The sequence below is a fragment of the Notechis scutatus genome, chromosome 1, assembly GCF_049901735.1.
Source record: "Notechis scutatus isolate UNSWTSFEM ecotype Mainland chromosome 1, rNotScu1.2, whole genome shotgun sequence".
Lineage (NCBI taxonomy): Eukaryota > Metazoa > Chordata > Lepidosauria > Squamata > Elapidae > Notechis > Notechis scutatus.
The window spans coordinates 238900721-238913626 of record NC_142009.1 but is presented as its reverse complement, the minus strand read 5'-3'; the positions used below and the strand labels follow the sequence as shown (position 1 = coordinate 238913626).

The window sequence follows — 12906 nt, the reverse complement described above, 5'->3', positions numbered from 1 at the left end:
GACCCCTGGTCTAGTTAGAGGAGAATCAAAGGCAACCCTCTGAAAGGCAGTTGATGAAGAACAGCATAAGAAGCCTATTGCCTTCACATCTGGCATATAGTCCTACAGAAAGCAATGCTCTACTATGGAATTTTGGATCAAAAAAATAATGTACAGCTATGGATACATGCTAAAACTGTCAACTCATTCAATAGCCTGATAGATTTTGAAATCTATCAAAATGAAAAGCCTGATAGATTTTCATTTTTTCAGTAATCAAATGAAAGGAGAACTCTGTCTGCACATGCAGTGAGATACAATATAGTGTTAGGCTAAAGTGGTAAAACATATTGTGGATATAGCCTTTTCCTTTATGTCTAAACTCCACGGAAGCAGAAAACTATTCAGTAGAATCCCAATCTGCTGCAGATACTTAATTTCTGAAAAGTATCTATGAACATGTTATGTCAAATATGCAGTTTCGTACAATGTTTCATATAAGCAATTAAGGGCATTTATAAGCCATTCCAGGGTCTTCCTAAGACTGTACAACCCAGTGGCATCCGTACTTTGTTTTAATCTTATAATCTATATCTGTTTCAATATAATGTAAAATAACATTCCAATGTAAAATAACATTCCAATTTAGAACTAATAGTTCTGGTGTCCTCAGTGTGACACTTCTGAGTACCAGTGTACTTATTGACTCTTCACCCCTGTATTAGTGAAAAAAATATATCCAGGTTTAGTTACACCCAGGATATACTACAGGAGTAGCACCAGGGGAGATTGAGGCTACTTCTCCACTGATGCAGTGGTGCATCAGGGAAATCCCTTCATTTCTAGAGACTGCTTAGAATCAAGTTCCATGAAATAATATTTCACTTTCTGATCTGGTTGCTTCAAAGTCTGAATCCTTACATTCCTGCTAATGGGGGCATTTATATCTACCCTCTATAAACAATATTATTTTTATTGGCTTTGATGGCACTTTTACTTTATAAATTCTGAATGAGTGCATCTATTCTATTTATAAATAACCCTCAGATTAAATTTCCAATGTAAAAAAAGTTAGAAAAATTCCTGAATCTATGCAGAGAACTGCCAATTAAACAAGATTATTTTTCAAATCATAGAACATTAAAAACCCATTAATCAGAACTTTCACCATTTAAATTGCAAAAATGTAGAAATATCACATGAATGAATCATCATATAAACGTGTTTAAATATGTCATTGTCTAATCAGGGCACTTCCCAAAAAGCCATTTATAACAGTTCAGACTTTCTTCTGAACTGCAGCATTCCCATAAGGTTGATACAGTATTTGTGAAGTGGTCTTTTTTTTTTCCTGGTTGCATGTTGGTTTATCTGAAACCAGAGGAGAAAAAGTCACTTCCCCCTGCAACCAATGCCACAACCCTGCAGAGTGTGGAGGCAGTTCCCCCCCCGAAAGAAATCCTGGTCTCACTCTGCTTCTTGGTAATGAACTTTTAACATCTTATTTCTGATGTCTGCCCATAGGTGGGACTGACCATGTATCTCCTGTCTTGGAAATCTACATCCCTTGGAAAGAAGCTGACAAAAGAGGCTGGTTACAAGATCATTGAGAAGCTACTCACTCACAACTTGCAAGAGTGGTAAAATGTAGGTGGGTAGCAACTTTATCTTTATGTGGAATGGAGGAAAGAGGAATCTTGAATAGCTCAAAGCAATGGGACACTGATTTGATTACTTTTTGCACTCTGTTTTTGAGCACTGACAGGTTTGTGGCATTTCCTCCTCCCAGCATTTCAAGGTTACTAGAAGTCTCATGTTTTGAAAAGACTGGGGAATCAAAACAATGGTGGTATAAAAGAGATCTTCAGATTACTTAACTATTCCTAAAAACATAGTTAGTTATGGGCAAACCAATTTCCCCCTATCATAAATTTGCTTCTCAATTCTTTTGTTTGCACTATTGTAGGAGCAAAAGAGGTTCTAATGCTACAATTTGAAGAGGAAATTACCCAATTAACAGGACCAGAAGAAGATACTTCTTGTCTGTCATTGCATACTCATTGTCAACTTTCCTGTATTTCTAAATGTTGGTACTTGTTAATAAACTCAAAAAGTTTACAAACTACTATAGACTACCATCATAGGGCAGAGGGAATTAGACTGAGTAATATTTAAAGTAATATTTCATAAAGTAATATTTACTTTATGAAAGGAACATATAGAAAGTTAGTATGTTCATAAAGCCTGTTGGTAGAGAGACAAGGTCACAGTTCATATTAATTGAAAGATTATTTGTTTTGCAAACATAACTTTTTACTAATTGGTATAAAGTTAGGCAGATTCCTTTTCAATCCAAAGTTTTAAGGATTTCCGAGAGCAAAAACTGCATTCCATGGGTCAGGATTCTTAGGATGATAAAATCATTTGTACAAATTAATTTCTATAGGCTTATTTTATTGTTAGCTCTATATTCTGCCTTTTGTTCAGTTGCCCAAGGCAACTTACATAGGGCTCCCCCTTCCATTTTATCTCCACCATAGCAATCCTGTGAGGTACTCACCAAAGACACCCAGTAGGTTTCCATGGCTGACATTGGACTCAATCTTAGGTTTCCCCAATTCCAGAGAAACTACTGAACCCTAATACCACACTAATTCTCCTAAAGCCTTGATCCAGATGAGTTTAGATAAAAAGTAATAAGCAAAGTAAATCCCAAAAAGCAGAAATGAGAATGAAGACAGTACTTAAATGGAATACAAAGGTGTGACACACAAGACACACCACTGAGATGAGATACATGTAGAGAAAAACCTGATGACCACCAACACAGATATGGACTTGCAAAGAATGAGAAACCACAGAGTTCTGAAACCCAGGTGAGCCAGTTTAATAAGCTGGGTCAGGAGAATTAGCCAAGGATCACTTCCATGAAGCCACAAGTCCCTGCTGGCAGTGTTACAACTAGAGACAACATTCACAGGTATATCACCTAGACAGGAGGGAGCATCTGTTGATATACATTATGTTAGCTTATTTCCTTTCACAGTGTAGTTTATTCATATAGAATATCCAATCACTCACCTGGCATAGTGCCTGATTTGGAAAAATGGGGAACACTATATTGTTAAAAAATATGTTCTCCAAACCTCTCTAAGAGGCTAGAGTCGGATGAAGTAATAACAACTAATGTGGCTTTTTATGTAAATAATGGTTCATCGTAGACTATGAACTGGTTATCAATTACTTAGGTTGGAAAAACATCCTGCTAAACTGAATATGATCCTTATTTCCTAAATAAGAAGATGGTACTGGAATGATAGTAGCATTCTTTCACATGGTTAGTCAACACTCATTTGGCACTGATTAAGGGGTTAACTCTTTATTCAATATAACTAGCAAGCTATACTCCTTGGAAAAAGTCTTCTTGTGATGCCTTTCTTGATTATTACTCTTATTCAATTATACCTGCACTTTTGTTACAACTTAAAATTGTGGCTGCATGCAAAATGCTTTGTTTCTTGTAAAGAATTCTAACCAGCCAGACGTTTGTTTTAATGTGAATTCACATGGCGTGGTGGATGTTCATTAACTGTATTAGATATCAACTGCAGATGGGAAGTTCATTCTCTGCAGTGACTGGCCAAAACTTTAAGATTATAATGCAGTCTAGCAGTAGGGCCAAAATTTGGTGCAAGGAACAGTCTGGTCAGGCTAAAGTATCTTTGGACAGGAAATCAATAAGCAAACATTCTGCAATGTTAATTTAGCGGATTCTATCCTAATTCACTTTCCTGTTATTAATTAGATATTCCTTTCTCTTTTACAAAATATGTATATGTATGTACATATACATACACTATTTGCCCATAGTTAAATGGCACACATTTTGCACATAGAAGATACTAGCTTGGCTTATATGTGAATGGCTGGGGAAAAAAATCTAATATATCAATTGAGGAAGCTGGAGAAAAGAATGCAATATAAACAACTTCCAATTATCTAAAAGTTGCAATGTTTTGAATATCTTGTAAGTCTTTTCCTATTCCAGCACCCAGTTTCAGACTCTGTTTATCCCCTTTCATTTCCATATTACATTTGCCTCCAAATGCTTACATAAATTATCTGAAAAGGTTAGGCTTGTCACTAATGTATGGAGAAATCTCTTATTTCCCTAAGCATAGGAAAATGAAAAAAAAAAGTGTTCCATTTAGATCGATGACCTAACTGTATTTTGGATCTATTTAATCACATTTTCCCCATACCCTCCCTGTTAACGAATATCACCTATAGTCATTTTGTTTGGGAATAACATTTACTTTTTAGGAGGAGGGAAGTGACTTTTAGAATGTGAAGAACAGGATTTGAAGAAGGCCAGAAAGGTTAGGAGAAATTGCAGGGACAAAATTTTGTTAGTATGGCTTTCAGGGAATGTGTCATCCCATTAAAAAAAAAGCAAAGAGAGAGAAAAAGACAAGCTCCTTCTGTCTTTGCTGAATTATTTTAAATTTAGGGAGGAGAGAAAATGGCACACTGATTCTTCAATACGAGTTCCTTTCAAAAATTAATCTTGCGTGAAGCTTCCAGATATTCCCATCTGCTTTCAAAATTCTATTTCTTTAGGAACTAAATTAAATCGTTGCTTAATTTTGTTTAAAAAAAAATTGAATAAAGCCATTTTGTATGATGTTTCAAAGCATGTCTGTATACTGGACAGACCATTAGAAGGATACAAATAGCTGATGACACTTCCTGTGAAACAGGGACAGGTGGCTCTTAGGGCAGGGCAGGGCAGAACAGGGCAGGGCAGGGCCATGGGGAGGAATGAATTTAGGAAATGAGAATTGTTGCAAGGCAGGCAGGGGTAGTGCAAATGGAAGGGAGGTGTTGAGGAGTCTTACTGGTTGGTCTGAATGAAATTAGTTTTCAAGTGCAATGTGATGTTGAAAGGTGCTTCCGGTTCATGCCCTTGCATGAAGCAAAGATAAGCAACTTACCTGATAATTGTTGCACTGATGGCTGGTCATGTGTGCTTAACAATTGTGCCTGAATGGTTTCTACTACTCTCTTAAAGCGCCGGCTTGGACCTATCAAAAGAGATGTTACACTGTAAGATAAGGTAGAATATCACTGGATGACTGAGAATCTCCATAGACATGTATCTCACATCTTTTGTTCATATGATATCTCGTCATTCTTTGAGATATTTCTCTCTCTTTTTGAACTAGTTAATAAAAATGACCAGTTCTCTAGATGTTGTACCTTGCTTGGGTGGTATCAATGTAAAAGCTAATAGCAATAGTTGATGATAGACCTAATAAAGTTATATATTGTTCAATCTTACTAAAGCTTCTATTTTCCTTTCTTAAACTTGTTGGTTTGTCTGTAGGTTCCTACACATTTTTAGCTGTCTTCCACAAAGAAGAGATTGGTTCATTTTAGGGATCTTGAATAGCTTTTGTCACCAACATAAGCCAATTTGTAGGTTAAAGAACAAACTATGTTTTAATGACAGAATAATTTATTAGCCATGAAACTAAACACACAATATGACTCATTATTGTGTGAACTGGGGGGGAAGCAATAGGATATTTTTAGATGAATAGCTTCAAAATGTGAGTAACAAACAGAGATTATGTCTACTAAAAATATTCCATGTCACTTGAACTATGTATTAAGTCTGTGAACTGCTTGATAATCCACCCAATTCCTGAAATTTTAAGAAGGCAAAAGAAGTCAGTACTGGTCAAGCTCACCTCTGTGTATATTAGTACACAAAGTTTTCTGGAGTTCTAAGACATTTCAATTAATCCCTCTTATTTCAAGTATTAAAAAACACCAGCTTTCCTCTTTATTATTTTTTACATACGCCTAACCATTTGATTCTTGAGGGGAAACACTAAATTCTACATGATTGATATCTTATGTTAAGCTATGCAAACTATACTAATTATTATTTCCATGTGTCCACAAGATAATAATTATACACTAGAAAATGGAAGTAATTACATATTTCTAACACTCAGAAAACTCTATTTGAATATTTTTGTATTAAGGTGTTGAAGCAACTAGCCATATTTGAAGTAGACCTTTCTTCCTATCTACATTCTCCACACAGCAGGTTTGAGACAATTATTTATTTCTTGTAGCTTTATTTAAAATAAATAAATAAAAATTATTTATCAGTTACCTGATAAAAGTGTAAAAGTGACGGAGTAGATCCCATTCTCTTTCTGGGCCTCCCCACCTTCTGTGTATGTAATGTCTACCTGGAACTTCACTGGCTTCTGGAAGACAGCAGGGCCTCCAGTGGACTTGTACTCTGCCCGGAAGCTTGTTTGGGAGATGACGCTATGACTGAGACTGGGAATCTAGACCAAACAAAATGATAATTGAAAAACAAATCCTGCTACCACAATAGGATCATCTTTGAAAAGCCTTTTTTCCCCTTTACAGTTTTAAAGGGGACAGAAGAACATTTTTCTGTTCATTCTGAAATAATTGGTAATGAACTTCTCATTTACTTACTTTATGATTGTTTAAGAATTGGGTAGGTCTGCCACATATATTGACATATTTAAAAAAATTATTCAAGCTATATAGATCATCTGTATTAAAAATAAATTGCTTTCCTTCACTGGGAACTCTTTTCACCTTCCAATTATAATGCAATGTTTAAGATGCCTACCAATCTTTTCTAATTTATATACAATTTCAGCTCCACTGCCAAATATGATTGGCAAAGAAGTACTATTGATGCTTCCCAGTTGCTTTTTCCCCACTTCCATCTTTTGTTTTGAAATGGCTTGTTTCCTCCATTTCTGGCCCTTTAATATGTTGCTTTCTTTTCTCTAGTTATGAACAGAGCATTCCTGAGCCAAATCTTAATTAGCCCATTTTTGTTCCTTGTGGGATGGTAATAATTACCAGCTTCTTCTTTTCAGAGAAATGATTATTTGAATTATTATAATTGAACGAGTTTGATCACAAAATTTCTTTTGAATATATGTGGGCCAAAAAAAGAAAAAGAAAGAAAAGAGAAGAGAAGAAAAGAAAGAACAGTAGCTTTAAGAAAGAAATATGTTTCTCCTCAGGAGAAAGTAGAAACTATGCAAAATGATGGAAAGGCACCAGGCCCATATGGACTTCCGACATAATTTTATAAAACATTACAAGAATCGTTGAATCTTCCATTGCTAGAAGTTATGAATGAAGTTATGTTAAAGAAGAAGATACCTAAATCATGGTCAGAAGCCTATATTACACTTATTCCAAAAGAGGAGGCTGACCTATTACAAATTAAGAACTATAGACCCATTTCTCTACTAAATGCAGATTATAAAATCTTTGCTTCAATATTGGCAGAAAGACTTAAAAATATTTAAATAATTTTATCCATCCTGATCAAAATGGATTTCTGCCAAAGAGACAAATTAAAGACAATATGAGAGTAATCTTGGACACTTTGGAATACTACGAGGCACATCCTGAAAAACAAATGGCTCTGATATTTCTAGATGCACAGAAGGCATTTGATAACGTGAATTGGCGATTCATGTTATTACTGTTGGAACAGATGGGTTTTGCTAGAAAATTTATTCAAGCAATAGAAGCTATATACTATAAGCAAATGGCAAAGGTAATAGAGGGAGAACTGACAGACTCTATCAATATAAGAAAAGGAACAAGACAAGGGTGCCCACTACCACCTTTGTTGTTTGTGTTAACTTTGGAAGTGCCAAACAGAAATATTAGAGATGAAAAGAATATAAAAGGAATGAAAATCAAAAAGGAAGAATTTAAGCTGCAAGCATTTGCAGATGATCTGGTTTTCATCTTAGAAGACCCTTTAGAAACAGCATCAAAATTGATAGAAAAGATAGAGACATATGGAAATGTGGCTGGTTTGAAAATAAATAAAGATAAGACAAAGATCTTGACAAAGAATATGCTATCAAGACAAAAGGAAGAACTGGCAGACCTATTGAAAATTCAGGTCACGAATAAGATTAAGTACTTGGGGATATATTTGACAGCAAGATGTAGTACATTAAAAGAGAATAATTATATCAAACTTAAACAGCAGATAGCGCTAGATTTGGCGAAATGGGAAAATTTACAACTGTCACTAATAGGGAGAATTTCAACAATCAAGATGAATATATTACCCAGAATTTTATATTTGTTTCAAACAATTCCAATTAGGCTTGGAAAAGACTACTTTGAAGATTTAAATAAAATTGTGTTGAAATATATATGGCAAGGTAAGAAGGCGAGAATAAAGTTAAAACTTTTGCAAGATGCTAGAATAAGAGGAGGATTTGGTTTGCCTAATTGGGAGTTGTACTACCAAGCTACAAATCTGATGTGGGTTAAGGAATGGATAACATTAAGAAAAATACTAGATTGTTGACATTAGAAGGACATGATTTGTTGTTGGGGTGGCATGCTTTTTTATGGTATAAAGGAACTAAAACACAGGGATATTTTAGAAGACATTATATACGGGAGTCTCTGTGGTTAAACTGGGAGAAGATTAAAAGACAATGTTATTTGAAAATTCCAGTCTGGTTATCGACTATTGAAGCATTTTCTTATCCTATAATATACAAAAAGGAACAAACAGTTAGATATGGTGAAATATTGAATGAAAAGGGTGAACTTAAATCTATGCAAAAACTAGAGGAACAAGGTATAAAGATGAATTGGTTTTCATATGCGCAAATACATTCAAGGTATGATAAAGATTCTATAACAGAAGGTTTCTATGATAAACTGACTGACTTAGATAACAGGTACTGACAGGTACTGATGAAAAGGTGATTAAAAAATTGTATGGATATTTATTAGAAATTAAACTAGAAGAAGAACAAGTTAAAGAAACTATGATTGCTTGGGGGAACAATTTTGGATATGGGATCGATTTAGAGAAATGGCAAAAATTGTGGTCTCAAAATTATAAAATGACAATGTCAACAGCATATAAAGAAAATTTGTATAAGATGTTTTACAGGTGGCATTTTCCCCCGACAAGAATAGCAAGAATGTTCAAGAATAAATCCGAAAAATGTTGGAAATGTCATCAGACACCTGGCTCATATTACCATATGTGGTGGACTTGTGCGGATGCTAAAAAATACTGGACTAAAATCCACATGTGGTTGGAAAAAATGCCAAAAAAATATATAGACTTGAAACCAGAGACATTTTTATTGGGAATTTTACCTGAAATATATAGTAAAGAATTGAAATACCTGACTGTAAATGTATTAACAGCAGCTAGGATTGTATTTGCTAAAAACTGGAAAAATGAGAAAATACCATCACAGAAGGAAATCATTAAGAAAATATTGGAATGTGCTGAAATGAGTAGATTGACATTTGAAATTAGAGAACAAGAGGATAAACAATTTTATAAAATTTGGGGTCTTTTCTATCAATGGTTAGACAATAAAATACAGTAATGAAATATGTAGACTTTTAGAAAATAATAAATATATAAAGATGTACTTCTTTCTTATTATATCTACAAAATGATTTTAGGATAGATTTGGGATGATAATATGAACTGTTATAAAATAAACTAAGTAAATTATGATTATCTTGTAAAACATGAATGAATAAAAGTATAGTCAAATGATTGATTAATAATGATACTAAGGTATTTAATTTTTGATTGACAATATGAAATCATATGCAATGTAATTGTAATTGAAGACTACGAAATGGAAGCACAAAACAATTTGTAAACCAACCAGCACACTGTATGTACACCTATGGGAGATAGCTTGATGTTTTTATGTTTTATTTGTTTATGTTTGTTTTTAAAAACCAATAAAATTTTTTAAAAAAAGAAACTACGCAATTATGAAATATGTGGATACACAAGCAAATAAGGAGGAACTAATTAAAAGTAACGAACACAACAAGCAGCATTTTTAAAAATATGGGCTGGAAGTCAACTACACAATCCAGATAAAGATGGCATTTTAGTTCACTGAAATGAGATCATGTTTGCAGAGTTCTCATAACTAGACTTTCTAAAGAGTGTTTGATTATGTGCCACACTAAGCCACTTTTTAAATTGCATGCATTTAAATTCACCCAGTGTCCTTATCTAGGTTCAGAAATGAAGCAGTTGGGTTACATACATCCAAGACTATACCCTATATTTGAATTAATAAAGAACCAACCCCTGAATAAGGCAATTACTAACCACTTCTAGATTGTTGCCAAGAAAAGTGCAAGGATGTTCCACAACAGACAAACTAGACTTTGATAAAGACTTTACCTTTATTGTGGAAAAGTAGGTCATTTGTGACTGAGAGACCATGTCTTGTTTTGGATGTTTATTCATCCAACTGAATGGGATATTTGCCTTTAATTTTATATACTTACCGACAGAAATGCATGTACTATATCAGCCTTGATAGAACTCAATGGTTTGTCCTTAATAACCACGAAGATCTGTTCTTCTTTCTCTAGGTTGATAAAATTACCAAACCAGGATTTTTTGGCAAGCCTGATGTGATGAGAAAGAGAAAGAAAGAAAGGGAAAAAAAATGAAAAGACCAATAAAAATTAGGAACAGCACAGAATTGTAGTATAGATCTTTCTACATCACAGAACAGGTATATTTTTTTCAGCCATGTCCCCATGACATAGCTTTCATCGCATCTTCATCCCATGAAGGAATCTGACTTAAATTTTTCTTAAATGTAATACTTCTACAGTAGCATTTGTTGTGACACAATCCCAGAGCAACCTCACAATAAATACAAGCTATTTCACTTTGTCACTTTGGAGGGACATCAGGTGACTGCAGTGATGGAAATATAGGCATCATAGGGAAGACTGTGACTGAAAATGGCAATAGCAAATTGCATGTGAGTGTAGCTTTCATACAATTTAAATTAGCCAAGATTTCATTACAGAGACCCTGGGACTACCCCTATCACCTAGTATGATGTCATTCACCATGTCAAAAAAACTTGTAGTTACACCTTAAATTTTTGCAGGTCAAAAATCAGAAAAGGAAGGTTTAGTATTATTTGTGAAAATTTAGCAGTGCACCTTAGTAATGGATATGGCTGTGAGGAAACTTTATGAGAAAGAAAAGCAGCTGGTTAAAGAAAAACACTGGTAGTATCCTTTAGGACTATTATTCAGAAGCCTGTCCATAGTTCATGCATCTTTTGCTTGTCCAGTATCCTCTAACAGATATGGTTTTTCTACCCTCTCCTCTCCCAAAACTCTGGGAACACACGCAACTAGTAGTGGCACTGTAGATTATTAACTATTATAATGCATGTTTGAGGTTATTTAGTACTCACACATCCCTCTATAGACAAAACGAAAACTAGTTTATAGTTTATATAAAAACGGAGGGGTTTGTGTGTGTGTGTGTGTGTGTGTGTGTGTAAAAGGGAAGACACATTTAAAAGAGCATGCATGCATTCACATCTCTCTCTTTCACTCTCCCCTCCCCTACTTTGCCTGACAAAACAAAACAATTACAGTTTGGTAAATCTCTCCCTTTCTCCATAATAGAGGCTGAGAATTTTAAGCAGTATTGCTAAAAATATCCACAAGCCAAAGATGACAATGAAGAACAGTAAAGAGAAAGGGCCACTTATTTAAGCAGGTTATTTCGAAATCTGAAGTAGAGCAATGGGGACACTATATATTTGATTTGATCATGACTTTCTGAAATATACTACTTGATTCAGGAAGCCTCAGAACACTCAAAGCATATTAAGAAACTGCTAAATCTGTTTTCCTCTCTCTCTCTCTCTCTCTCTCACACACACACACACACACACACACACACACACCCTACACTGGTGTTTCATTTTTTTGATTGCACTTGGTCAATGGCCTGACATTTCCTTGGAGGGCTGAAGGGAAGCCCCCTTGTGGAGTACTGGAGTATTGTGAAGATGTTACCATGGCAAATCCACTGTGCTGTACAGTAGAAGCCATTTTAAGGCACCTCCCCTCCCGAAGGGTGTTATCCCTACAGTATTCATTTTCAGAGGGTAAGTCATCTGTGTACCAAGTTTGGTTGAAATTGCTCGAGGAATTCCAGAGTTATGCTGGAACATTAACACACACCCCCACACACACGCATACACCCCTCCATATATACATACATACATACATAAATACATACATACATACATACATACATACATACATATGTATGTATGTATATATATGTATGTATATATATATTTCCCAACAGAAGTGTTCTCTCCAGGATACTGTGTGCGTTTAAATGCAGGTTCATGGGTATAGATCAGATGAGCATTACTAATGGTTATGTGTATATAATTAACTGCCATATTGCATATATTTATGCTACACATTTTAACAACTATATATTTTTTTCTCCTATAGCATATATACACTTTCCCATCCATTGAGATATCTCCACCTCTTCGTGATGCTTTAACTCTTTCTTCTATTAGGGAAAATACCATGCTACAAGAAGATGCCATTGTAAGCATATGATTTATATCTACTCAGACATAAAATTGCAAGGGACACATTTATGTTTATTTGTAACAAAATAAATCAGTTGCACTGGAGTATAAAAGAAGGAATAAAAAGACTCTTGGCAGGATTGTATGATCTAGAATAAAGATTTTACATTTCCAGTGATGTTGCATAACCAGGAATTGTCTGCAATACAGAAAGGTGTTTTTTTTAATAATATACAAAATAGAACAGCTCCTTGAAGAATATATTTTTAACACGGAGGATAATTTAGCACTGAATGTGACAGAATAATAGCTTTAAGAACTTGTTCATCTCAATAAAAGCTCTTTTTTATGATTTATAGAGCTTTTTTTTTTTAGAAAGATCTAATTCATGCCGATAAAAAACAGAGGGTGATGGATGAGATGAAACCCTTTTTGGGAGATGAAG

General features: G+C 34.5%; 1 protein-coding gene across 16 annotated transcripts in view; it reads right to left on the bottom strand.

Moving 5' to 3' along the window:
* BRSK2 (BR serine/threonine kinase 2) overlaps positions 1-12906 on the bottom strand; it is a 466168-nt gene that overhangs the window by 27717 nt on the left and 425545 nt on the right. For all 16 annotated transcript variants that reach the window (XM_087950842.1, XM_087950844.1, XM_087950851.1 and 13 more), the window contains 3 exons: positions 10375-10498; positions 6167-6347; positions 4974-5063 (listed from right to left, as the gene is read on the bottom strand). In XM_087950842.1, the coding sequence (XP_087806968.1) occupies positions 4974-5063; positions 6167-6347; positions 10375-10498 (395 nt within the window). The remainder of the gene's footprint in view (positions 1-4973; positions 5064-6166; positions 6348-10374; positions 10499-12906) is intronic.